General features: G+C 44.5%; 1 protein-coding gene across 4 annotated transcripts in view; it reads left to right on the forward strand.

Annotated features, from left to right (window-relative positions):
- The window catches only part of SH3RF2 (SH3 domain containing ring finger 2), a 126159-nt gene extending 100766 nt beyond the window's left edge, over nt 1-25393 (forward strand). For 3 of the 4 annotated variants that reach the window (XM_017872225.1, XM_017872212.1, XM_017872220.1), the window contains 5 exons: nt 9152-9243; nt 11197-11367; nt 18128-18378; nt 21948-22306; nt 24505-25393. In XM_017872225.1, the coding sequence (XP_017727714.1) occupies nt 9152-9243; nt 11197-11367; nt 18128-18378; nt 21948-22306; nt 24505-24780 (1149 nt within the window). In that variant the 3' untranslated portion in view covers nt 24781-25393. The remainder of the gene's footprint in view (nt 1-9151; nt 9244-11196; nt 11368-18127; nt 18379-21947; nt 22307-24504) is intronic. The other variant, XM_017872229.1, reaches the window with a different exon arrangement.
- The last annotated feature ends 1618 nt before the right edge of the window (nt 25394-27011 follow it).

Consider the following 27011-nt stretch of genomic DNA (forward strand, 5'->3'; position numbering starts at 1 on the left):
CAAAAGAACCTAGAAAAAATGTAATGGGAATAAACATGAGCTTATCAAGGTTGCTGAATACAAATCAATATAAGAAAGTCAATTGCATCTCTGTACACTAAATAGAAAAATGATTTTTAAAAAGGTACCATTTACAGGAGCAACAAAATTGTTTAAATCTCTAGGAATAAATATAACAAGACATGCAAGGCCTTTATTGAGAAAATGTATAAAACATTATTGAAAGCCATTAATGAGGCTCTAACATAAATGGAGAATTATGCAATGTTCTTGGATGGGATGACTTAATATTTAAAGAGGTTGATTCTCCCCTAAATTTAACCATGAATTCAAATCCCAGTGGGTCTGTTTGCTGTTTGTTTTTATGAAACTCAAAAGGTGATTCTGAGATTCAAAAGGAAGAACAAAAAGCCAAGAGCCAAGACACTTCTAATGAAGAGGATGGAATTTGGTTGGGATAAAGAATTGGACTTACCCAATCAGATTTCCATTTTTATTTCAAAGCTAATTAAGATGGCATGGATTTAGCATAGAGATTCTATTAAACCAATGGAACATGCTGGAGAACCTAGAAGCAGACACAGCATGGAGGCTTGATTTATGACAGAGCAGACTTTGCAGATCAGAAGGGAAGGATGAACTATGGTGCTGGGCTAATTGGGTATCCATGTGGAAAAAGATGAAATTGGATTCCTCCCTTGTCAAAAATCAATTCCAGGTGGATTAAAGACTTAAATGTGGAAGGCAAAACTATAAAACTTTTAGAAGACAGTATAGAAGTTTATCCGTATGACCTTGGGAGGAAAAAAAACTTATTGAAGACTGTTTAAAAACGTGAACCATAGGGAATATATTGTGAGTTTGACTATATGAAAATCAGAACTTCAGTTCATCAAAAGACACCACAGAGTAAAATATAAGCTACAAAGAATTCATATCCAATATATTAGAACTCCACAATTTAATACAAAAATAATAAATAACCCCATGGAGGAGTGGGAGACAAAGGACATGAACAGGCATTTCGTATAACAAGAATGGTCCATAAATATTAAAAAAAAAAAAAAATGAAAGCTCCTGGTACTCAGAGAAATTAATTTAAAACCACAATGAGATAGCATTTTCCACCCACCCAATCAGCAGGTATTAGAAAGCCAGGCCTTACCACATGCTGGTGAGACTATGGGGTAACAGTAATTGTCATTCACTGCTGGTGGAAGTGTAAATTGTTACGGCCACATTGGGAAACAGTATGTTATTGCCCAATAAAACTGAACAGGCTCATACCCTACGGCCCATCAATTCCACTCCTAGATGTATATCCTGGAGAAATTCTTGCACATGTGCACAGGGGACATGTACAAAAATGTTCATAGTAACATCACTCATAACAGCCCCAAACTGAAAATTGCCCAAATGACACATAAATGGCGGTATAGTCACAGAATGAAATACAAGAATCAGCAGTGAAAATTAGCCATAAATATATGCAAAAACTTCCCATTAAGCAAAAGATGCGAGTCACAAAATACACACATTGTGAGTCCATTCATACAATGTTCACAGATAGACAAAACTAAACAGCATACTGTTTAGGGATATATGCCAAGGTGGTAACAACATAGAAAAGCCTCGGAATGATTAACACAAACTTCAGCATTGTAGTTACCTCTGGGATAACTTGGGAGAGAGACTTGATTATGGGGGAATACGCAGAGGGCTTCTAAGCACAATATTCAACTTCTATTTTTTTGTGTTTCTTAAGTCGGATGGTATGTATGCAGGTATCTGTTTTATGGGTGGTATGTATGCAGGTATCTGTTATATTATTATTCTTTAAATGATACACAAAATATATACACTTATCTGTATGCATAATATATTTATAATTTTACATTTTAATAACAAAGGGAAGTTACAGTCAGACCAGAAGTGGGAAGTGGGAAGTAACAGGGTAGGGGGGTGGCCAGGAGAGGCACAAGGTCACGGGTGTGGCCTGCTCAAAGAACTAAGAAAAGACCCCACTGAAGTGGGGGAGAAGGGAATGGAGAAAGGTGAGGCTGGAGAGCAAAATGGGAGCAGATCACAGAGGATCTTCCAAATTTTGCTGACTCCTTGGGAAGTGTAAATTCAGTAGTCTTCACAGCGTTATGCAATATAGCCCCTGCAGACCTAGCCGTGTACTTCGGGAAAAAAAAGTATTTTTGAGATGAACCTAAAGGGACCTGCTGACAGCTCATAAATGAGTTCTCTCTCTCAGACAGTGTTTTTACTCTCAGGACAAATAAATAACTCTGGGTGGCTGCTCCTTGCTCATTAAGAACAGGGAGGGTCGCAGGTGGGGCTGGCCCTGAGACAGCCGTAGATGGTGAAGGGCTGATAGCCGCCTGGCAACTGGAGCTCTGACTCCCTCAGCTCTGCCCTGTCAGGGAAAGGAAAAGAAAAACAAGCACAAACAGCTTCATATCCCACCTGCCTGCAGACCTATTCTGTATGACTAGGGACACCTGACAGGAACGGTGGTTCCTGTCCGCGAACATAAACACATATGCCTCCTCTATATGACCCCTTCAGCCACACTGAGATCTGGAAATGTTAACCTTGGGCTCTACCGAAAGGACTCTGAGCCGAGGGTCCTTGCTTCTGGTATCAAGCTGTCCACCCATTTGGCCACTTCCTGAAAGTTGTGAAATCTTTTTATCTCAGTTTCCCCATCTATAAAAATGGGGGTAGGCCGGGCGCAGTGGCTCAAGCCTGTAATCCCAGCACTTTGGGAGGCCGAGGTGGGCGGATCACGAGGTCAGGAGATCGAGACCATCCTGGCTAACACGGTGAAACCCCGTCTCTACTAAAAGTACAAAACTAGCCGGGCGAGGTGGCGGGCACCTGTAGTCCCAGCTACTCGGGAGGCTGAGGCAGGAGAATGGCGTGAACCCGAGAGGCGGAGCTTGCAGTGAGCTGAGATCCGGCCACTGCACTCCAGCTTGGGCGACAGAGCGAGACTCCGTCTCAAAAAAAAAAAAAAAAGAAAAAAAAACATGGGGGTAATGACCATGGGGCCCATGTATAAATTAGCATGTGAGGTGAAGCAGCCCTTGGAGGTCCAGGCAAGCCTCTCCTGCTAGCTCCCAGAGCATCCCGATCTTCCCCAACCCCAATATGCGCAGGCTTACACAGCATAGTCATAGGTGTCACTGAGTATGAATATGTTACATAGTATGTTACAGGAGCTTCCTGGCATACACTGTGAGCTCCACATGAGAATGGAGCCCTGTGTGTCTTGCTTATTGCAGTAACCCCAGTGCCTAGCACAGTGCCTAGGATGCAAGAAGGTCCACACACAGCAATTACCAAATGTGGCTCTTAACTTGTTTTGAGTCTATAGAGGGGAACGAGCTTTTAACTTTATAAAGTCAGATGGTCAGCTCCAGATTGTCCCTAGTGGTGGGTACAGAAACCACCAATACCTAATTTTCTCTCTCTGAAATGCAGCCCTAGGCCAGGAGCAGTGGCTCATGCTTGTAATCCCAGCACTTTGGGAGGCCGAGGGCATATTGCTTGAGCCCAGGAGTTGGAGACCAGCCTGGGCAACATGGTGGAACCCCATTTCTACAAAAAATATAAAAAACTATCTGGGCATGGTGTTGCACCTCTGTAGTCCCAGCTACTCAGGAGGCTGAGGGGGGAGGATCGATTGAGCCTGGGAGGTTGAGGCTGCAGTGAGCCATGATTGCATCATGGCACTGTCGCCTGGGTGACAAAGCAAGACTCTGTCTCAAAAAAATAAAAAATAAAATAAAATGTAGCCCTTCTCTCAACCCTGAGTGAACACTGTAGGTTCAAGGCCCTTGTTAGTTTTGGGGAATACCAGGTGTAGCACCATAACCAGCTCTAGAGTAGTTCACACTCCACTGGGAAGATAGTCACCCCATACCCGCCAAGTTACCAAAAGGCAAAGCCCTGGAGGAAATAGCTGAGAGCCACAGCACGGAGTGGAGAAAAACAAACTTACATTTGGAAAAGTGGGGAGGTTTTCTGCTAGAAGAGAGGAGCAAGGTTGCTACAGGCACTCCTCCCCATACCCACCACATTCTTGGGTCCTGCTTTCAGTCCAAGACCTTGCCAGGCTGTCCCATAAGAGGTACTCCACCCACTCTGTCCCCACCCTACACAGTAACTAATCTCTTTGCAGATCAAAATGAGTAGTATCTATTGAACACTTATAGTGTGTCAAATCCTGTGCTAAATAATTTACATGCATTGTTTTACTTAAACCTCATAACAACTCTAAAAGAGAAATACCATCATTGCCCCATTTTATAGATTTTGAAGAAATGGAGGATCCACAGAATTCAACCACTTGTCCAAGATCATAGGTCCTGGTAGATTGTAGAGCCATTGGCCTGAGTCCTAAGTTAGACCTCCTCCCTGGACTCCTAAGAGGTAACTGCATTTTCTATCCCTGCGTGGCTGATGGTGAAGACAGCAGGACCAGCAGGGCAGAGCATTGCCAGCAACTCTGTGCCAGGAGGCTTCATACCCTTTTCCTCCCTCACTTAGCACCTGAAGACCTGGAAATTCCCAGAAGCCATATAGCTGTGGATTCTGCTGTGGTTGATAAAGACTTATTTTAAATGAGTCATTTCCTTCAAAAGGGAGGGAAAAAATGTGTTTAGATTTCAGCAAGAATGCCCTTCCCCACCACACCCACACACCCATACTTACCCTGATCTTGCTCAGGACTTGGAACCCTGTGCCAGGGAGCATCAGTTGGTGGAGAACCTCCCATCCAGCCTTAAAAACCCCTTGTGGCATGGGCACCTGAGGTCACACTTGACCCCAGGGAAATGAACCAGGGCCAGGCCCATTCACTCAGAAAGGTTGGGCCTCCTTCTTCGATCCCAGTGACAGGAGCAGACTTGCTTCCTCAGAAGCTAGCCATCTGTCTGGTTGTCTTCACTTACCGGGTGGGGCCTTCCTTTCTGTCTTGTTCTGCCTGTCTTCTCTCCCACCCAGTTTCTCTCTTCTCTGCCTATGTCTATCTTGTTCTCTTTGCCTGTTTCTCCAGTCATTCATTCGTTCATTTTTCCTTTGCCTTATTGAGCCTCTGATCCATAGGTTCCTGTTCTTGGTTTCTCTCCTATTCAGGTGGCCCCTTACCATGAGGGTTACTTGCTAGCTGCCCTCTATGAAGCTAAGTGATTCTCATCCCCTTCCTCACTAATTCCAGACCTCGAGCTGACTCAAGCTAAGGTCACTCGGATGTTTCCTGTGGCCTTAACTAGATAATGTATTCACGTTTTTTAACAGCTTTATTGATGTTTAATTATATACAATAACATTTAAGCATTTTGAGTATACAGTTCAATAATTTTTGGTAAACGTATACAGTATGTAATCACTACCAACATCAAGATAGCAGACGTTTGCATCATCTCAAAAAGCTCTCTTGTGCCCCTTTGCTATCAATTCTCTCTCCTCACCCTGGCTCCTGTCAACCCTTAATCTGTTTTCTGTCACTATAGTTATGGCTTCTTTTTTAAAAAGTTTATATAATTGGCATTACATAGTATATATTCTTCAGCGTCCTGCATCTTTCACTTAGGGCAATGTTAAGATACATCCTGCTGTTGCATGCATCACTAAGGAGTACACCGCTGTGGTTATACCACAATTTGCCAGGTGATTCACCAGTTGATGGGCATTTGGGGTGTTTCTAGTGTTTCATTAAAATGAATGAAGTTGTTCTGAACATTCATGTATAGGTCCTTGTATGGACATATGTTTTCATTGCTCAAGTAAATATTTGTGAGTACAATTGCTGAGTGGTATGGAAAGTGTATAATTAACTTTATAAAAAATGGCCAATCTGTTTTCCAACATGGCCTGTTCAAACTGTTTTTATCTCCCTCTTTTCTCCTTCCTTCCTCACTCTGTCCCTCTGGAGCTACCGTTCTCCCACAGTATCTCTGTTCTAGTTTTACCCTATTCTGTTCTCAGGGTTTTCCACTATCTCCCCCTCACCCCTCTTCTTCATTGTCTCCTTCCTCCTCCTTCTCATGTCATCCTTTCTCTTCTCCTCCAGGACACTTTAAAACCTGAGAAACTAACATCCTTTCCCATTCCCTATTAGAAATAACTCCATCACAAGCCCACAGATTACTCTCCTGGCCAGGCTTACTATTCCAAATGGGGGAAACATGCCCTCCCCAGATAAAGGCCCAGAGAAGTAAAAAGACAGACCCTAGTGTAATGGAAGATGGCTTTGCATTCTGGCATCTTTCCCCTCCCTAAAGGATTAATGGTGTTTGTGGATAGCAGTTCCTTTACTCAAACATAATATTGGAAATCCAAGAGTGTTAAGTGAAGTCCATCCCGTTTAATCAGTGCTTCAACAGTTTCCACAAACATAAACCCTGTAGGGGTTTACCTTCCCCAGTCATAGGCAAGGAGCAGCCTAGCCCAAAGCCAGCTCCTTGTCATGTCTGTTTGAAGGAACCAGTGTAACAATATCTGATTACAAACTCAGAACATTTTATGTAGTGCTAAGAGTACCTCAGGAGGGTGATTGTGGAATGGTTTCGTTCTTCTTAATTCTTTATTATTGAGATATAATTCACCTACCATACAATTCACCCATTTAAGGTATACAACTCAGTGGTTTTTAGTATATTCACAGATGTATAGCCATTACCATTACAATTTTAGGATATTCTATCACTTCAAAAAGAAACCTTGTGCCCTTTAGCTATCACCTCATATTCACCATCATCCCAACCCTTGGAAATGATCATCTATTTTCTACCTCTGTAGATTGACTTATTCTGGACATTTCATATACATGGAATCAAATAATATGTGGTCTTTTGTGTCTGGCTTCTTTCACTTAGTATAATGTTTTCAAGGTTCATTCATGTTCTCTTATGTATCAATAATTCATTCTTCTTTATGGCTGAATAATACTTCATTGTATGGTTATACCGTATTTTCTTTATCTACTCATCAATGAGTAGACATTTGAGTTGTTTCCCTCTTTGGGTTATTATGAATAATGCTGCTAAAACATTTCTATAAGTTTTTGTGTAGACACATGTTTTCATTTCTTTTGGGCATATACTAGAAATGGATTTATTGAGTTATATAGTAATCCTATGTTTAATCATATCAGGAATTGCCAGACTGTTCTGCAAAGAGGCTGTACCATTTTACATTCCAACCAGCAATGTATGAGGGTTTCCATTTTTATACCTCCTCACCAACACTTATTATTTGACTAAAGTGGTTTTTTGATCCTACACCTTGATCTTTGGACTGTCACAAATACATACATGACCACATATACATTTACACAATCATTGATACAGACACATGTACAAAATTACATGGTGGGCATACCTGTACACACCTCTAGAGTTCACGTGCATACACACAGAATCTCCTACAGATATTTACAATCCATTAGGCAATTGTGTCTGCAATCTCACGCAGCACCTGCAGGCATACCACCACATCAATCCATGTCACACATGTTCACAATGTGTGGAACAAAAAACCAGGATTTGCAATGGGCCCAAATCCCATCCACACAGTATACTGGAATTGGGATGCATCGGGCTTTGAGGCAAGATCATACACATTTGCCTCAAACAAGGGCACCATAGGTATCTTAATAATGCCACTCACACTTGCATTAAACACATAATACACGTACAATAGTCTATACCACAAGCAGGTGGGCATTAGTCCTGTAAAAAGGCACACACAGTGGTAAAACCGCGATCATAGAGGAACTTGAAAAACGAAGTATTACCTCTGGGATGGGGACATGGAGGGAAGGTCCATTATCCTTGGCTGTACTAGGTAAGGGAAGACCTTTCATCATCCTTTTACTCATCCTTGTTCTTTAAGCTTACCCAATACACGTTGGCATGCAGGGAATATCCAATGATGAACCGGGACTGGAATAGTCCCTGGCCCTCATTGGGATGCGGAATTACAATCTAGCCAAGGGAAACCTCATAATTCGGTGATATGTGCTCGGGGAAGAAAGTAAGGCAAGATCAATATGTTTGCCAAAGCCTAGGATAGATAGGGGCGGAGTTTCCAGGAAACCTTTTTTTTTTTTTTTTTTTTTTTTTTGAGAGAGGTCCACGCTCCCTTTCACCCCAGATTGTGAGGCAGGTGCACCAATCATGGTCTCCCACTGGTAGGCTTTCACCCTCCCAGCTTCAAGCGAACCTCCCATCTCCAGCGCGTCCTGAAGCAGCTGGTAAGGACAGGCCTGCCCATCAAAACCAGCTAATTTTTTATAAGAGATGGGGTCTCCTATGGTTTCCCCAGGCTGGTCTAGAACTCCTGGGTTCAAGCAATCCTTCCATCTCAGCCTCCCAAAGTGCTAGGTTTATAAGCATGAGCTACTGAGCCCAGCCTTCCAGGAGCTTTTATCATTTTACCATTATTGTTTCCTCTTTTATCCTGAAAAAGTGAAAGGGATTCAAATTCAACTTCTATAACTCGTTGGATAGGCGTGTGTGTGGGTGGGTGGGTGGGTGTGTGTGTAATTCCAGCAATAGTCGATAATGAGTATGGACTCAGAACTTGGACTGCCTGATTTTAGATTTTCTTTGTTTCATACTAATTGTGTAACCTTTCTTTCTGTCTTTGTCTCAGTTTTTCATCCAAATATGGGGATTACAACAGTTCCTTTAATAAGGATTAACTTAGCTGATACTTACAAAGCATTTCAAACTGCCTTGCAAGCGTTCAGTTCTGAATCAATATTATCCACTGTTTCATTTTCCAAGAGCAGGTTTTCATAGAGGGAGATGGGTGGGATAGGAAGAGGGACAGGAGGAGGAGCCTGCTAGTGCCCTGTGGACTGTAAATTGGACGGCTCTTCATCTTCCACCCTATCTGAGCAGTCTTTTGGAATGCAGTCCTGGTATGCCACCCCAGCAGGCCATAAACCAGCTCCTCCCCACCTCCCTGTGCCCACAGCCACAAACCATAGAGAGGACGCACAATGGGTGGCACCGGGCATGGCTGTTGGTTTTCAGCTGTGTCAGGTCTTTCTGTGTAGCTGCTCTGTTTGCTGTGGGCCTGGGTTGTGGCATTCACTGGTTCTGCTTGGCTGTCTTTTCTGTCTGTGCAGGTCAGCACTTATCACCCCGCACCTGTCTCTCCAGGACATTGCACAGCCATGGTCAGTCTGCCTGGCTCCCAGCAACACCTCTCAGCAAACATGTGAGTAAAAGGCTCATCCCTTCACCCCAGTCTGGCACAAAGGGGTCATCTTTACCATGTACAGTGGTGATCTAGCATCACCATTCCCAAACCATCCCATCCAGAGAGACAATAGGTCACCTTCCTTTACCACTTCCAAGTGAAATAATGGTGAAAACCAGAAATTAGGGCCAGGTGCAGTGGCTCACACCTGTAATCCCAGCACTTCAGTAGGCTGAGGCAGGAGGATTGCTTGAACCCAGGAGTTCCAGACCCGCCTGAGCAACATAGTGAAACCCCATCTCTACAAAGACATTTAAAAATTAGCCAGGAATGGTTGTGCACATGTTTTCCTTGCTACTTAGAAGGCTGAGGCAGGAGGATGACTTCAGCCCAGGAGTTTGAGGCTTCAGTGAGCTACAATCATCCCACTGCACTCCAGCCTGGGCCACAGAGTGAGACCCTGTCTCAAAAAAAAAAAAAAAAAAGACAACACAAATTAGCAAACCACATCACTCTTAGATCATTATATTACAAAAGTAGAAAGAGACTGGAAGATTATATACCACAACATCACTGGGAGATTGGTATTGAGCAATTTCTATTGTCTTGCTTTAGATTCAAAATGTTGGGTCATAAATAGATGTTGTTTTAGTAATCAGCAAAAACTAAATATAGCATTTTAGAAAGAAAAAACAAAAAAACCTTGTAGAGAACATTCGCCCATTCCCTTTGATAAAATGTTCCAGTGTCTCATAGTCCTTAGAGTCTGGAAGGGCTTCCTGACGTCTGAGATGCCTGGGGGCCATATACTGGTGACCTCTGAGTCTGGCAAACCAATGGATTGTTTCCTGAACGCCTTGGATCAGGTAGCTATTCTCACCTCCACAGCCTCAGCCGTCCTGATTGCCTTTACCCCTCCGACTCATACCTGGATATTACCTGCCTGATTCCTGTATGGACTTCAGGGAGCAAAGTCTCTGCTCTAAGTTGAGGACTTTCTGCCATGACACAGGCCAGTTTCACAGTCCCGCCACGCAGCCAGGATTCCCCTGGGTGCCAAAACCAAAACTTAACCCCTGCCTCCCACTTCCCAACGTCTACTTCCCTGCCTACATTAAGTTGGCTCCTCAGGCCACTCCTGGGAGTCAAACATGTCCCTGCTTTCTGGATCAGAGAGGCTTCTACGCCGACCTCTTATTCCCCTGAGCCTTGCTGGCTGCCACCATTTCCTTGGGGACCCAGCAAGCACTAGTGCAAAAGCATCCTAGGTAGAGCAGCACCTTCTAGGTTTGAGGCTCGTCTCTGACATGAATTCCGGTCGCAAACTCCTTTCCTTGTTCGAGGCCTGTTTCCCCATGGTTAAAGTGCCGAGATTGGCCTACATTAGTGATTTGCTGCTGTGCACTGTATGGAGGATGATGGCGAGATGAAGGCAGGGACCTGGCCTTCTCCACCACTATTTCAACAAAGGTGTTCCACGTTTATCTGCCTTACATGTCCAGGTTTCTGTGTTAAGAAGGTTCTTTGTTGTTTTGTTTTGTTGGGGCGGGGCGGTGTTTGTTTTGTTTTTTGACACAGAGTCTCACTCTGTTGCCCAGGCTGGAGTGCAGTGGCTCGATCTCGGCTCACTGCAGCCGCCGCCGCCTCCTGGGTTCAAGTGATTCTCCTACGTCAGCCTCCCGAGTAGCTGGGACCACAGGCGCGTGCCACCATGCCCAGCTAATTGTTTGTATTTTTAGTAGAGATGGTATTTCGCCATGTTAGCCAGGCTGGTCTCGAACTCGTGACCTCAGGTGATCCACCTGCCACGGCCTCCCAAAGTGCTGGAATTACAGGTGAGAGCCACTGCACCTGCTCAGCCAAGAAGTTTCTTATTGCTAACCACTGGGCAGTCTCCCTCCACCATTCCCCCGCTCCATGCACCCCATCAGGCACATCTTCCTTCCTCACCAGTTCTCTGTGTCTTCCCAGGTTTGTAGCCCTGCACTCCTACTCAGCCCATGGACCCGATGAGCTGGACCTGCAAAAGGGAGAAGGTGTCAGGGTCCTGGGGAAGTGCCAGGACGGCTGGCTCAGGGGCGTCTCCTTGGTCACCGGGCGAGTCGGCATCTTCCCAAACAATTACGTCATCCCCATTTTCAGGTGCGTCACCTCCAATCCCAGACTTTGGGAGCTCAGGCCACCCTAGGCCAGGGGCCATTGGTAGGTTGAACTGGTGGAGGACCCAATGCTCTTTCAGCAAACAGGCCAAGAAAGTGCTTTTTGCTCTATAACTCGCCTATCTCTTTTAAACAAAATAGCAAAACTAGTTATCTTTTTTGTAGCCCTTCACAGCTTACAAGCACTTTTGCATCTCTTAGCTCACTGGCTGTGCCCAAGAATCCTGTAAGGTAGATATTACGCTCCAGATGAAAATGGTGTGCAGAGTTAAGCAACTTGCTCAAGAACTGGATGTCAGGTTTTCTTCTGCACAAATCCCAGGAACCCCACTTCACATCCTCTATCCCAATGCTCCATCTAGTGGCGTGATGGGAAAATGTGGTCAGATGACTTCCCCAGAGCACCTTGGGAAACTTCTCAGGCTGCTAGAGTGACCCCTAATCAGAGTTTCCATGAACTCAGACCCCGACCTCTTCCTCCACACCCAAGATGAAATGCTAGTCACGCTGCAGGGCCTCCTCCCTCACAGCTTTTCCCGATCTTTTACATTGTGTGGCATACTATTCATGTCGCTGACCCCCTCTTTGTCTTGCCACCTCATACCACTGCCACAAATGCACCCAGACCCCAAAACTATCCATGACTCCTCCTGCCTCCACCCCACATCAGCCCAAGCAAATCCTGTCTCAAGGCAGTGAGGCTACCACCACACATCAAGTACTGTCTTTATGACATACCAGAGGGTCACAATCACAGGGAAAGGGCCCCATTGTACTCTGTGGGGGTCAGACCTAGTCATATGCCCACTTTTGCGGACCTTCATTTAGGTGAGGCGCTGCATCCAGAGGAGGGCAGCAATAATGGTGAGGAGACAGCAAACTACATCGTGGGAGAAACCGATAAAAAAACTGGGATTATTTAACCTGTAGAAGACAAGGGGCAGAGGGATCGTAATATACTGTGTAAATAGGGCAGTCAATTTGTTCTGAGAGGGGGCAGTGGAGTGGACCAGTGTATGCAACTGGTCTCGGTTCAGTAAACTAAGATGTTCAAGAACATCTTGGTTCAATAAAAGGCAGCATTTTCTAGTGCATAGATTTTTCCAACCAGGCTAGCTGGTGAGATGGTGGACTCTTTTTAGAAAGAGCGCAGGCAAAGTCGGCCTGAGTCCTCATAGATCTAAGGTTGTATAAAAAGATTTCTTCATGTGGCAGAAAGTCGGGATGAAAGATCATAGCTATTCCTTTCAAAGGAAAGTTCTTGAAATTGGTTACAAAGTTGTAAAATAACTAAGGGTAAACTGAGGTCTACAATTGATGCTTTAATTCTTTTATTTGGCAAATATTGAGTGCTAACTACATGGCAGGAACTTTTCCAGGCACTGGAGAAATACCAGTAAACAAAATATACAAAATTCCTGCTTACAGGAGCTTACATTGTAGTGGGAAAGACGAATATTTTTAAAGCCAAGATATTTAAGTAATCTATATGATGTGTTAATTATACTGGCTAACAAAAAATTAGGAAAGGATGATAGGATTGTTGGGGGTGGTTACATTTTACTTGGGTTGGTCAGAGATGGCTTTGCTGAGAAGTAAGAAGGAAGGCAGGAACCAAGCTGTGTAGATCTCTGAGGGAAATGTCCAGGCTAAAGAAACAGCAAGTACAAACAAAGGTCCTGTAGTAGGCTGGGCACAGTGGCTCACGCCTGTGATCCTAACACTTTGAGAGGCCAAGGTGGGTGGATCACCTGAGGTCAGGAGTTTGAGACCAGCCTGGCCAACATGGCAAAACCTCATCTCTACTAAAAATACAAAAATTAGCCGGACGTGATGGTGGATGCCTGTAATCCCAGCTACTGGGGAGGCTGGGGCAGGAGAATTGCTTGAACCAGGAGGACAGAGGTTACATGAAGCCAAGAGGATTGGATTAGAGCAAGCAAGGGGGAGATTAGAAAGGAGACCAGACTGGTAATGGGGTAGCCAGGTCATAAAGAATTTCCTAGGTCATAATGAGGGGTTTGGCTTTAAGCCTGTTGCTGGGTTTTGAGCAGAAGAGTGACATAATCTTAGTTACATTTAACCAGAATCCCTCTATTTCCTGGGTTGAGAATAAACTATACAAAGGAAAAGGTGGAAGCAGAAAAACTAGCTAAGAAGATATTATAATCTTGGGGAGAGGTGATGGTGAATTGAACCAAGGTGTTAGCTGTGGAGGTAGGGAGAAGTGGTTAGATTCTGAATATACCTTAGACAATAGGGTTTTCTAACAGATAAAATGTCAGATGTGAAAGAATAGAGGATCCAAGGTGAGACCAAGTTGTTTTCCCTGAGTGACTGGAAGATGGAGTTGCCTTTAAATGAGATAGCGACTGCTCCATAAAAGGAGCGTGTTTTGGGGTATGGAGGGAAGTAAAAGCTTAGTTCACAGCAGACTAAGCCTGAGATGCCTCTTAATAATCCAAGTAAAAATGTTGGTAAGCAGCTGAATGTATGAGTTTAGCATTTAAGAGAGAACTCCAGCCTTGAGATGCTATTTAAAACCCTGAAACGAGATGAGATCATCATGGTGGGATGAGTTGTATCCAGAGAGTGACAACAAGCCAGAAGCTGAAATCTTCAAGGAGTGAGAGGAGAAACTTGGAGAGTAAATGCTGACTGCAGGAAGGTGGAGTGGTGGGTAGCTGAGCCTAATAATATGAGTCAAAGCTGGGAAGTATTGAAGAGGGTGGGAAATGGCCTAGAACTGACAGTGAGATGCAAGGAGGATGCCTACCCTAATTTATGAAAAGTTTTCTCCATGGCTTTAACATGAATTCCCTAGGACCCATCCCTACGACTAGGGCGTTTGCTTATCCATTAGGCCTTAGTCCCAAATCTTGCTTACACCATCAAAGACTCAATAGAATAAGAGTGACCATATGCTTAATCATCCAAATTAGGACACTTTTGGGCAGATATCAACTGAGACTCTCCTGGGAAAATCAAGCTGTGTGGTCATCCTAAGTAGAGTGTGTATAGAATTTCATCCCAGTATATTTCAAAGCTCCAGTTTTCATTTCTCTCCTTGGCCGAGGTCAGTCTATTGTGTTCTTGGGCAAGTCATGAGCATCTCTACTCACCCCTTGTGAGATGCCTACGTGTCAGGCAATGGATGGAGTTTCAGCACAATAGGTTGCCATTGAGTTCTCCCCTCACTCCCAGTTCAAGGAAATCTGAACATATGCAGATATTGAGGTGCTGCTAACACTGAGGCATGGTTTTGTGTATGGGGAACCAACATCCTGAAGAAGAACAAGTGCATATTAGAGGATATGCTCCTGAGGGTTCTTAGGTGGCAGAGGATCAATGCTTTCAACGTGTTTATACTTTTTCCTTGATGATCCCTCTGATGGAAAAAAACGAAGAAAGCTCCCATCCCCACTAATCTCCGACATGAATGATATATACCCAGCCCGTCTATCTGCGTGCAGGTAACCCTTGTTCTTAACCACCCTTTCCTTGGTGGGAAGTTTACTTCTTCCCATGTCTCAGGGATGAATAATACTGTCCTTTGTCAGTTGAGTTTCTGCTACTATTAGCAAGTTTTGTATAAGAACTGAGTGGATGGAGCTACATGTGCAAGGCCCCTTTCTGCTCTTTGATTCTCTGTGTTTGGGTCCTTTTCCCCCTAGCCTTTGTCTTCTGTTTGTAGTGATGGCTTTTCACTGCCATCCAGCCCCCTTGGTGTATACTGCAGCCTTTTATAAAATAGCCAGGGCCCAAAGATGTGAGCATTTGAGCCTATGCTCTTATTAACATCATCCCCTAATGAACTGAGCCAGCCAGAATTTGGGGATAAACTAGAGATTATAATTGACCAGAATGCTAGGATTTCAATTTAAGAGTCAGCAAGTGAGCCTTTCAGCTACCAGGAGAGGAAAAGGCTGTTGTGCTACTCTGTGGTCCAGCCCTCTGTGCTAGATGATGACACCAACCTGTCCAGCTGTTATTGACCACAGCTAAATCTCCGCCACCATGTTGCCTCTTCCCAGATCCTCAGGTTATACAGAACATTTGTCAAGTTTTCATCTGTCCAGCATCTAAATCCCTCTTTAATAGCAGCAACATCCCTTTGGGTCTCCTCTATTGTGTGTAGTCTTGGTGGGAGGCAGAGGTTTCCTTTCTTTTCAGAGGCTGAAGAAATGTAATCCTCCTCCTCCTCAACTCATCACCACAGCTAAGGGTCAGGCTCAGCCAATATGACACTCCCTCTTGGGACTTGGAAACTTGAACAAGGGAGGAAAAGATGTGGGTAAAGTTGAAGACCATTCATAGTGAGAGCACCAGCCACAGCACATGATTGGACTCTTCCTGCTGCTGAGCTCCCTGTAGCCTTCTTGGATCTTGTTTCCAAGTCTTCTACTCTTCTTCCTGTCCTCCTAATAAATTCCCTTCTGCCCAATTAGCCAGGGTCTTCCTCTTTCTTGCAACTTTCACAGACATATGTGCCTACCTGGTGCCTTATGGGTGGAGAAAAGTGACAAATGAGCCACAACTCATTTGTCTTTAACTCTACACAGAGCTATACAAAAATTGTCAAGGTCCAACTTGACAAGCCTCCTTACTGGGAGGCTGCTGCCAGTGGTGAACACAGCAGAGCTGCTGTTTGTGATGCCCTTTTTGAATATTGGGCCACCTCTTAAGGGCTAACATCCTAGTTAGAGAAAAGGATGCAGGGATGTGCACAGTGGAACAAATCAGAGGCAACATCCACTCTTCCCACCTAAACCCAGAATGTCTTTCAGTCCCTCCATCTGGAAAACAAAGATCATAATGTCTGCAGGTCTGGGGGTGTCACGGGGATTAAAAATGATAGCAAAGTGTTTTGACATTGGAAGAAAGTGCTAGATAAGTGCTGAGCTTTCTGCCAAAAGACATAGAGGTACTCAGCGTTGGATGGGGGACTTGGGATTTAGGAGTTCCTGGAATCCAGCTCAGTGTTGAGCTCAGAAAAATGAGGTCACACCTTGGTCTATAAACAGTCATTCATAAAAGGGACTGATGGAATAAGGCTGGTGTGGGCCTAATTAGCTGTATTCTGCCCTTGCTGCTGCTGCTGCTGCTGCTGCTACTACTACTACTGCTGGGAAAATTTTGGAACTTGTCTTTCCTATTTCCAATCCACTTTGCAGCATCCAACACCTTGAGGCCTCTGTTCAAAATAGGCAGATCAGCTGCACTCTGCCATGGAAGCCAATGCTGGGGATTTCTCCCCACTGCCCAGGCCTTGTCCCCAGAATATAGCCTGACCTGTCTCTAATGAATGACCCTACTCGTTTTCACTGACTACACCACAATGGGGACCAAACAGGTTGGGTAGACAGCTATGGGTAGAAGTCCCCTTGCTGCGAGCATCAGTTCCTACAGCATTTGGTTGAATATACTTCTTGGGCAGCATTGACCACAAACAATGCCTTACTTATCGTTATACAATACTGGCTTGTTGTTAAACTACATACTACTTTGTCGATCAAAAGAAGTAGAGACAAAGAGAGAAAGGAGAAATGAGGGTAAATGACCTAAAGGAAAACTTGGAGGCATTGGTAAGAAGGAAACCACTTGGCATCTCTGTGCTGGGGTCTTAGTTGAGTTGGTTATTCCCAGGAAATTAGCAGAGGTTACTTAATCAACAGGGTGACAAGGTGATTAATGGACTGCTCAATAGGAAATGTGATGTTGGGAATGGGTTGGTAAAAGGGCAAGAAAGGCATGTAAAATGACAGTCACTCCCCATGGAGTTCAGGGAGCTGCAGGCTGGAAACAGTGGATAAGGGGTTGTTGTTTCATAAAACTTTAATGCAATTCTTGAAAATCATAGCCCAAGGCTGAAGAATTAAAGTCTTATGGAGGCATGTGTAGGGCCTACCAGCTGCTTTAGTTCATTTATTTCAGGCAGAATAAAGGACTTTTCCTGCCACCAAATGATGAATGTTCCAACTAGCCAGGAAGTGGTGTAGCTCACTGGTAAGAACAGAGAGCCAGCCTAGACCTGGGTTTAAGTAGTTGCTTGGGCAACCAACTGTAAGTCTTTGTGTTTTTTATTGATAAAATAGTGGCACTAAGAGTACCTACCTTAGAAGACTATTGTAAAGAACCCACGAGAAAATATGGGCAAAGTACTTGGCCAATATCTGGCATACAGTAAGCCCTCTATATGTGTTAGCCAAAATGATGTGTCAGTGCTGAAAGCAGCATGGCAGCCATTTAACAAATGTTTATTGATCCACAGTATATGCAGAACACAGAGATATAAGTCATATGAAATCTCTGCCTTCAAAGACTTTGGAATTTGTGAAAGTCACTGGCTCCACAAGAAATGGCCACCGTAAAACAAAATAAACACATACAAAATTCTTCTACAAAACATCATCTGAGCTTAAGGGCTAAAGGGATGTGGGGTGAGGAATGATCAGAACTAGAGTGAAAAAGGATGAAATTCAAGTCTTCTAACTCCACCAAGGCCTTGATATGAGCCCCCTTCCTTCCCTCAGCACACCCTCACAGTTATCTGGGTGTAGAGAGGTGGGGCCAACTTTAGTTAAGCCTGTAGTTGACAAAACGGGTGTGTATGGGTGGGAAGAAGGTGAGAAGTAGCCACATTTGGTATGTGGTTGGGAGCTGATAGGTTTTTAAATAGGACTCTTGACTGAACATTTTCTTTCTCTATTTCTTCTCTTAAAAAAAAAAATGTCCAAAACCAGAAAGACCTCTAGTTTTCCAGACTCCCGGAGCCCTGGTCTTTATGCCACATGGACGTTATCCACCTCCTCTGTGTCCTCCCAAGGCAGCATTTCAGAAGGTGATCCCCGGCAAAGCCATCCATTCAAATCCGTCTTTGTGCCCACTGCCATAGTCAACCCCGTGAAGAGCACAGCCAGCCCTGGGACTTTAGGACAAGGGTCTCTTCGGAAAGGGCGGAGCAGCATGAGAAAGAGTAAGTGGTGGCAGAGAGGTACGTGCCTAGAGCTAAGTGATGGGGGGATCTGACCCCGGGGTACACAGGATGCTTTTTGCAAAAACAGGATCTTGGCTTTAAACTAAGCCCCTGCAAAGGGTATTGTACAATTCCCAAATGATGAGTTTTATTGAATGAAGTCATACTAACTCAAGGTCACGGCCCTAGGTTACTTCATACATGCTTGTTGAATGATTGGGGTGATGGCAGCCCTGAGTGCCAACACATAATTAGAACATGGCCAACGTGGACACTGGCTCTTATTTAGAGTGATGAAAGCATTTGCTGGGTCAGTGCTTCTCAAACTGTACCGCAGGGAATCCCTCAGAGGCTGCCACAAGAGAAACAGAAGGATGGGGTGGGTGGGCAGGGCATGGGAGTTGGAAATGAGGATTAAGGAGGCAGTGATCAGAGCCCCTGATTCCCACTGTTATTTAAGTAATGAATGCATAGAACTTTTTAAAAAAGGTTTACAGTATACAAACTGTACAAAAGCAAATCTCCCTCATATCCTTAACCCTGAGTCTCAAGTTCTCTTCCTTAGATAGATAGGAAACACACATACCTGTTAACAATATTCACTGCATTATTCTGCACCTTGCTTTATTTTTACCATCATAACATCCACGTTACACACATGGCAATACATACCGATTCTCAAGAACCATGCTTTTGTCTCTTCACATAGTGAACTTCTCCATAAGATTTCCTTTTCAGGCGTTGTAAAAAGTGTTTGAAACCCAATTCTTCTACAAAACATCAAGATTTTATTTTCTTATATTCTGTAGAAGAAAACAAGCCAAGCCCAGTAAATATGATTTGTTCTGTGTTCCTTGAATTAAACTAAGCTCTCTAATCTCTCTTGTGATCTTAAAAGATGAATTAACATGAAAACGCAGTATGATTGGTCAAGGCAGAAGAGTAACGTGTGGGACAATATGCCCCTTTTTAAGGAAAGATCTCCCCTTAAAAAGAAAGCACATATCTTAGCTTCACTGGCCAGTGCCTTCATCTGACAGCCTGTTTGACCACCAGTCCCACAATTCTGGGCACTTCACTCCACTCAACCATGCCTCCCTCCATCACCTTCCTGTACCTCCCTCTACCTCTCCCCACAACACACACACACAATAAGTAATCCCACCACAACAGTCTTGGGAAAATGACTAACTTCTTCCGCCTTCAGTTCACTCTTCTGTAAATGGGAAATAAAAATTCCTACCTCATCAGGGTTAACTTAACAAAACAACCCATATATGGCTGATAGCACAGTGCCTGGCACATAGTAATCTGTCAGGAAACTTTAGTTTTTTATAATATTTTTTATTACTATCATTGCTACTACAATCAAGATCATCTTTGGTCCATCCAGAGCACGAACTCACTTAAGGTTGAAATGTTCATACACGGCTGAATGTGTGTGGCTCGCACCTGCAATCCTAGCACTTCGGGAGGCTGAGGTGGGAAGATCACTTGAGCTCAGGAGTTCAAGACCAGCCTGGGCAGTATAGTGAGACCTCATCTCTAAAAATATTAAAAGAACAAGCCAAGTATGGTGGCACATGCCTGTGGTCTCAGCTACTTTTGGGGCTGAGGCAGAAGGATGGCTTGAGCCGGAGAGGTTGAGACTGCAGTGAGCTACAATCTCCTCCTGCACTCCAGTCTGGGCTGTTAGTATCTACATATATTTGATTTAAAAAAAGAAGAAATGTTCACACTCAGTCTAGACCACTTAGGTATGCAGAGTTGCATCCTGAAAGCAATTGTTCACACTTTCCTTAACATACTTCCTCTCCACCTTTGCAAAATCTTGATTGGCATGGAGGCTTGACTGCTTGCATTGTATGCACATGTAATAAGAAAGCATTAAATCTCTTGGAAATTAGGAATTGACAAGATAAATAGATAAGGCATAAAGCCAATTTTTCACACATTTACAAGAGCCTAAGGACATGTCTGCCTGGTACTGCTTTGACTTCCCAGGTCCCAGAGGCTTTCTCTTTCTCTCTTTTCCCAAGGTGAGGCTGGCAAGCTATCAGTCTCTCCAGAGCAAAGAGAAATGGTAGGAGAATTGACCGCGTGAACCTCACAGGGCTGTCAGTGGAGAAATAAATGTCTAAATTGAAAGGTCACACTTGTGTAAATGGTGACTGGCTTGCTTGCAGCAGCTGAGGACACCGACTGTGTTTAGCAAGTGTCCTGCTTTTCATGTACACAACTGGCTTGATAAGAAGTCACAATGCCAACGTGGCCTTGGCTCAGACCCTCTGTGTTGGACACAAATAACTTTGATTCAAACTCGAGTCCGTGGAGTGTCACAAAGGACTAACAACTCTGGCTGGGACAAAACCTACAGCTCTCTAAATGCTGTGGAGCCCTTATGGAGAAATGGCCCATTGTGTTTCTCAGAGGTATCTCCTCCACCTCCCCACAGAATGCAATGAACTCCAGATTCCCCAGGTCACCTACAGGACATATGTCCAAGGGACGGGGATCTCCTGCCTTCCAGAGAATTTGAGGGGAAGAAATGACCTTTTCCTGAGACAGGACCATCTCAATTTAAAAAAAAAAAAAAAAAAGAGAAAGAGAGAAGAAGAAGAATGAGCTCAGGAAGGGACAAAATCAAGCTCTTGGACCTTGCATTTTTAGGATATGCAATCCTTTACCCAAAAATAATAAGAGCTAACAAACATGCGGCATTTATCATGTTCCAGGCACTATCCTAACACTTTGCATACCTGATAGAATGCAGTTCTCACAGCAGCCCAATGATGTACTGTTATTATCTCCAGTTTACAAATGAGAGAACGAAGGTACAGAGAGGTGACGTGACTTAACTCATCCCAGGCTCTCCAGGAGGAGGTCCGATTCCAGATGCTCTGTCATGAGACATTGCAAAGCCCATCCTCACAGCACTAACTGTGGAGTAACCTTTCCAAATTTGCCTCTATCTGCTGTTGTGCTAGCCTAACAATCACAGTTATTTCCACTCACCCTTTCTCCCTGCAGCCCCGACAAAAGCAACCCCACCCGCCACATGCCTAAAGCTTCTGTTAGGATTTTCACAGCAAGTCGCTGGGCAGAGTTTTCCTCTCTCCTCCTCTTTCTCCTTTTCCTCTTTCTCATTCTTCTTGGTTGCCTCTCCTTTGTGTTTCTCAATTTCTTCTATCTCCTGTCTCTCTGTAATTTGTTTCCTATTTGGTCTGCCTGCCTCTGTGTCTGCTTCACATGGTGTGTGTGTGTGTGTGTGTGTGTGTGTGTGTGTGTGTGTGTGATCACAAGGCAAATGGAAGCAATATACCTTCTGACAGCTCCCCTATGCACATACACACACACACACACACACACACACCATTCAGCCGGAGAGCTATTTGCTGCCAGCATCAGCAAACAGCACTAAAAAAAGAATAAAGTCACCTTTGAAAGACTCCGAGAGAGAGTGAGTGCAGTCAGATGAGGAAAGCACTCGTCTATTCTGGGATATCAGGATGCACTGCTTACCCAGCCCCACCCAACCTACTGCCAGCCGCCCCTGCTGCTGATTTTTCTGTCCTATAATTCCTCAGATGGATCCCTGCAGAGACCCATCCAGTCCGGGATCCCCACTCTCGTGGTAGGCTCCCTCAGACGCAGCCCCACCATGGTTGTTCGGCCTCAGCAGTTCCAATTCTACCAGCCACAGGGGGTCCCCTCCTCCCCCTCGACCATGGTGGTAGACATGGGGTCCAAGCCTGCCCTCGCGGGGGAGCCCGCCCTCACGTGCATCAGCAGGGGCAGCGAGGCCCGGATCCACTCAGCAGCCAGCTCCCTCATCATGGAAGACAAGGAAATCCCCATCAAGAGTGAGCCTCTGCCAAAACCACCTGCATCTGCCCCACCATCCATCCTGGTGAAACCAGAAAACTCAAGAAATGGCATCGAAAAGGTAGGATCAGAGTGACATTGGGGGCCCGACTCTTTCGATCACCTACTATGCATAGTGTCTCAGCTCTGAGATTTTAGTGTTGGTGAACAAAGAACCAAAATTGCAACCTTGAAAGAATCCTCACATACAACACTCCTCCCCTCCAACTCCCCACCGAGCCACGGCCAACATCCCCACATCACCCACGCCCTCCCTACATGTGTTACTGATTCACCTTTCTGTTTCCTGAATATTTTGTACATCTTTTGAGGCCCAAAAGTGGCTTGAAAAAAAAGCATGACTTTGGCATTAGACGAATCTTGTTTTGAATTCCAGCTCTGCTGCTTGCTAGCTGGGTGACTTTGATCAAAATACTTCACCCTTCTGAGACACTTACTTTGCATAATCTGTAAAATGGAAGTAGAAAAAGTAGTGGCCACACAGTATTGGAGTGGAGATTAAATGAGATATGTAAAGTGCTTACATAGGTACATAGGGTTTGACACATAATTATGCATTGTATAAAAGAGGCAACTGAGGCACAGGATAATGTAAGTGACATCGAGGTGACACTGAATGATAATGACGGCAACTACCTTATTGTGACCTCCGTGGCAGAGGTCAGATCTGTTAACTTCTAGTTCAGGACTTTTCCCACTAGAAGACATAAGAGTTTTTGTAAAAGGCTTATGTTCTCAGTAATATCTGTGAAGCAGGAGGGATGGTGGCAAGAGAAGGCAGTAAGAAAGTTAAGTGATGCTTATTGCTGTCTTTTAAATTATGGAACATCACCATCATCATCACATCATCACCATTACCACCTCCATCACCACTGCCATCAGCATCATTCCACCATCATCGTCCATTCCCCTCACGACAGAAAGAGGATGTGATTCCCCCATTGGTTAATCAGTTACCGAATACTAACAAGCTGGCTGACACGGTGCTGAGTACTTCATGTGTCCCATCTATTTAATCCTGACAACAACCCTCTCAAATAGGCGTTAGTTTCTTCCTCATTTTAAAATTAGAAAATGGCAGCTCAGGAAGTTAAAGAACATTACCCAAGACCACACAGTTGACACATAAGTGTGAAGTAGAATCCAGATCTGATACAAAACTCATGCTCTTACTGCTAAGCTATAAGCTCATAGGGAAAGGTGTTGGAAAAAGCATCGACAGATATAAAGGTTGGGAGTTCTTATTCCGAATTACAGAAATAATTCAGAGTTTTCTAGGCCCCAGTTGCCTATTATTCCAAGCTTTTAGATACAACTATAAGCATTTCATAAATGCCCAGACCTTGGCTAGATATGACGAGGGTCAGAAAGTATGAAGAAACTCAGATCTTAGTAGGGGACACTAGGATTGAATTACATGGAAGAAAGACATCATTCCTGAGCAGTACCATGGAACGCTTTATTAGGCCCTAAGAGAGAGACTGGCTAAAGCAAATACTGTACCTATAGGTACCCGGCAGATATATAACAGGCTAGGAGAGGTGAAAGGAAAGAGGAAGAGGGGGAATTGGCACAAACTAGAGACCTCGCATCTCATGTAAAGGGGGCACTGCTTCTCAGGTCCAGTCAGCTGTTGTCAGAATGAGGCATAGGCCCAGTGTGCCAGAGCTTTGATTTTTTTTTTTACGAGACATATGAAATTCTGATTTTATATGCAATCTCTCAATTTTGTGTGTTGGCAAGTCGATCAAACCCTCAAACATTCTGCAGGCTAAATTCAGCCAGCAGGTGTTCAGTTTGCAAACTGTGCTCTAAGGATTTATAAGGCCATTATGGAAATCTCTAAGTGGAGTCATCAGGAGAGAAGCCTCAAAGAAAAGGAAAGCCTTGAGATTGGCCTTAATAGTACGTAGAGAGGAGAGAGGCAAGGTAAATTTCTTTTATCTTCCAGAAGGGATCATACCCTCTGGCCTCAGGCTGTTTTCATAGGCGGTGGCCTATGCTATTTCTCCCAGATAAGTCCTAATCCTTTTGTGGTTCTCAATTGAAAGCCTCTGGGAAGACTTCCCTGGCTTCTCCACTGTTAGATGCTCCTCTGCATTCTCAGCATCTTGTACTTCCTCCATCATAGCACTTGACACTCGTGGTAGGCACAGATATTTGCAGAATGAATGCATAAATGAGGCATTTCAAGTGGGGACAAGCATAGGGAAATAGACATCTCCCACCTCACCTGTGTCCATTTCCTCTCTCTCGCAGCAAGTCAAAACCGTGAGATTTCAGAATTACAGCCCTCCTCCCACCAAATATTACACCTCCCATCCCACCTCCGGAAAGCCTGAACAGCCGGCCACCCTCAAGGCGTCCCAGCCTGAAGCAGCGTCCCTGGGCCCAGAGATGACCGTCCTATTTGCCCACCGAAGCGGCTGCCACTCCGGACAGCAGACAGACCTCCGGAGAAAGTCAGCTCTTGGCAAGGCCACAACCCTGGTGTCCACTGCCTCAGCCACGCAGACCGTGTTTCCCAGCAAATGAACCTACGGGTGGCTTTTCCTAGACCCCAAAGAGGTGAATTGCATTTAAATACAGTCTGCCTCCACTGAGGGCATCCTGCCATTCTTTGGGGACTTGAGTACACGTCCTTGTTCTTCCTATTTTGCCTTCAGGAAAGGAAAGGTGGGAGCAAGAATTCCTGCCCTGGGTGAGAGGATAGATGGCGTGGCCTTCCAAACACTCAAACATAATGGTTTGATACCTCAAGGCTCGCTTACTCAGACCAAGGAGTGAAAAATTGTCGTGCCCACCTTATGCCCCAGCATGGAGTATGTGGCCTCTTGTTGTCCCCGTGTTACTCTGTAGACTTTCTGTGGTGTCCTAAAGGGGGCTGCAGCAGGGGTGTGACAATGGTGGGATTGTTGGCATTGCTTCTCTGACCTTACAGTATCCTTAACAAGCATTAGAACAACTTCTGCCATCTTCTGGGGCCTGTACACTAGCCACTAGTAGCTGCCGTATCTTTTTCCCTCTGTAAAGTCATAATCCTGGCTGCAAAGGGAGAATTTCCGCGAGAGGTGTGAGGTGGATACTTTGAACATTCTGAGAATCCAATAAAACTAGAAGAAATCAGCTTCCTGAGTATGCTCCACTTCAGAAGGTCAGAGAGATCACTGAGTACCAAATATCAAAAGATTATCATACTTTAATCTTCTCGATCTGTTTTCCCACATATAATTCTATACGATAGATAAGCAGAAAGCATATGGCTGTGGATAGGGCCATGTATGGCATTATGGACAATTAATTCATCCTGGCTCTATAGTCTGACTTCAAGAAAACACAGCGTGCTTACAAACAATCTTATACGGGGTTGGGGTTTAGATATATAGTCTGACTTCAAGAAAGCACAACGTGGGCCGGGTGTGGTGGCTCACGCCTATAATCCTGTCTCTTTGGTAGGCCAAGGTGGGCAAATCACTTGAGGTCAGGAGTTTGAGACCAGCCTGGCCAACATGATGAAACCCCGTCTCTACTAAAAATACAAAAATTAGCTGAGCATGGTGGCACACACCTGTAATCCCAGCTACTCTGGAGGCTAAGACACGAAAATAGCTTGAACCCGGGAGGCAGAGGTTACAGTGAGCTGAGATCGCACCACTGCACTCCAGCCTGGGCGACAGAGCAAGATTCTGTCTTAAAAAAAGAAAAAAAGAAAGCAAAACGTGCTTTAAAACAACCTTATATGGGGTTGGGGTTAGAATCTATATTTGGATATATATTGTTTGCATTGCAACATTCCTGACTTTCCCTGCTTTCTTCTCACTTGGGGCAGATGAGCAGTTTCACCCACAAGGCAATAACATCAGTGCGAACATGGCAGCCCCAGGTTGGGGTGGGAGTGATTCCTGGGGGAAAGCTGCTATAAAAGGGGTAGGACAAAGAAGGCTGGAGGAGAAAATGGGAGAAAGGAGGAGAAAGAGGGGGGGTAAAGAAAATATGGAGGAAAGAAAGTAGGCGTAAGAGTAAGAGTGAAAGAGGATTGAGGGAAAGCACAAAGGAAGAGGCTAAAGGAGACAAGGGGTGGGGCAACCTTACATTCTCTGACAGGGCAAGGAAAGGACAGGGTCTGCGATGAAGAATGGGGCAAAACTAGATGACCCCGCAAAGATGGGACTGACGTGCAGCAGGAGCAGCCAGTCAGAGCCTTGTAATCAGGATAGAGGAGGCATCCCAGGAAGCCAAGGCAAAGCTGTGAGACAACCCATTAAGTCTCATTAAACTTAATTGTTGTGATTTAACATTTATTGCATGCCCATCAATGTGGGCACTTTAACGCATAAATAACATTTGCTACTAAGGCTGGGTGCAAGGAGAAAGAAAGTAAGAAAGATAGGAAGAATGGAAGGAAGGAAGGAAGGAAGGAAGGAAGGAAGGAAGGAAGGAAGGAAGGGAAGGAGGAGGAGGGAAGGAGGAGGGAGAAGGGAGGAAGGAGGGAAGAGGAGGGAGGAGGGAGGGAAGAAGAGAAGAAAGAGGGAGAGAGAGAAAAATAGAGAAAGAAAGGAAGAAAAAGAAAGAAAAAGAAAGAAAGAAAGAAAGAAAGAAAGAGAAAGAAAGAAAGAGAAAGAAAGAAAGAGAAAGAAAAGAAAGAAAAAGAAAGAAAGAAAGAAAAAAAGAAAGAAAGAAAAGAAAGAAAGAAAGAAAGAAAGAAAGAAAGAAAGAAAGAAAGAAAGAAAGAAAGAAAGAAAGAAAGAAAGAAAGAAAGAAAGAAA

The sequence above is a fragment of the Rhinopithecus bieti genome, unplaced genomic scaffold (genome assembly GCF_001698545.2).
Source record: "Rhinopithecus bieti isolate Rb0 unplaced genomic scaffold, ASM169854v2 scaffold_757, whole genome shotgun sequence".
Classification (NCBI taxonomy): Eukaryota; Metazoa; Chordata; class Mammalia; order Primates; family Cercopithecidae; genus Rhinopithecus; species Rhinopithecus bieti.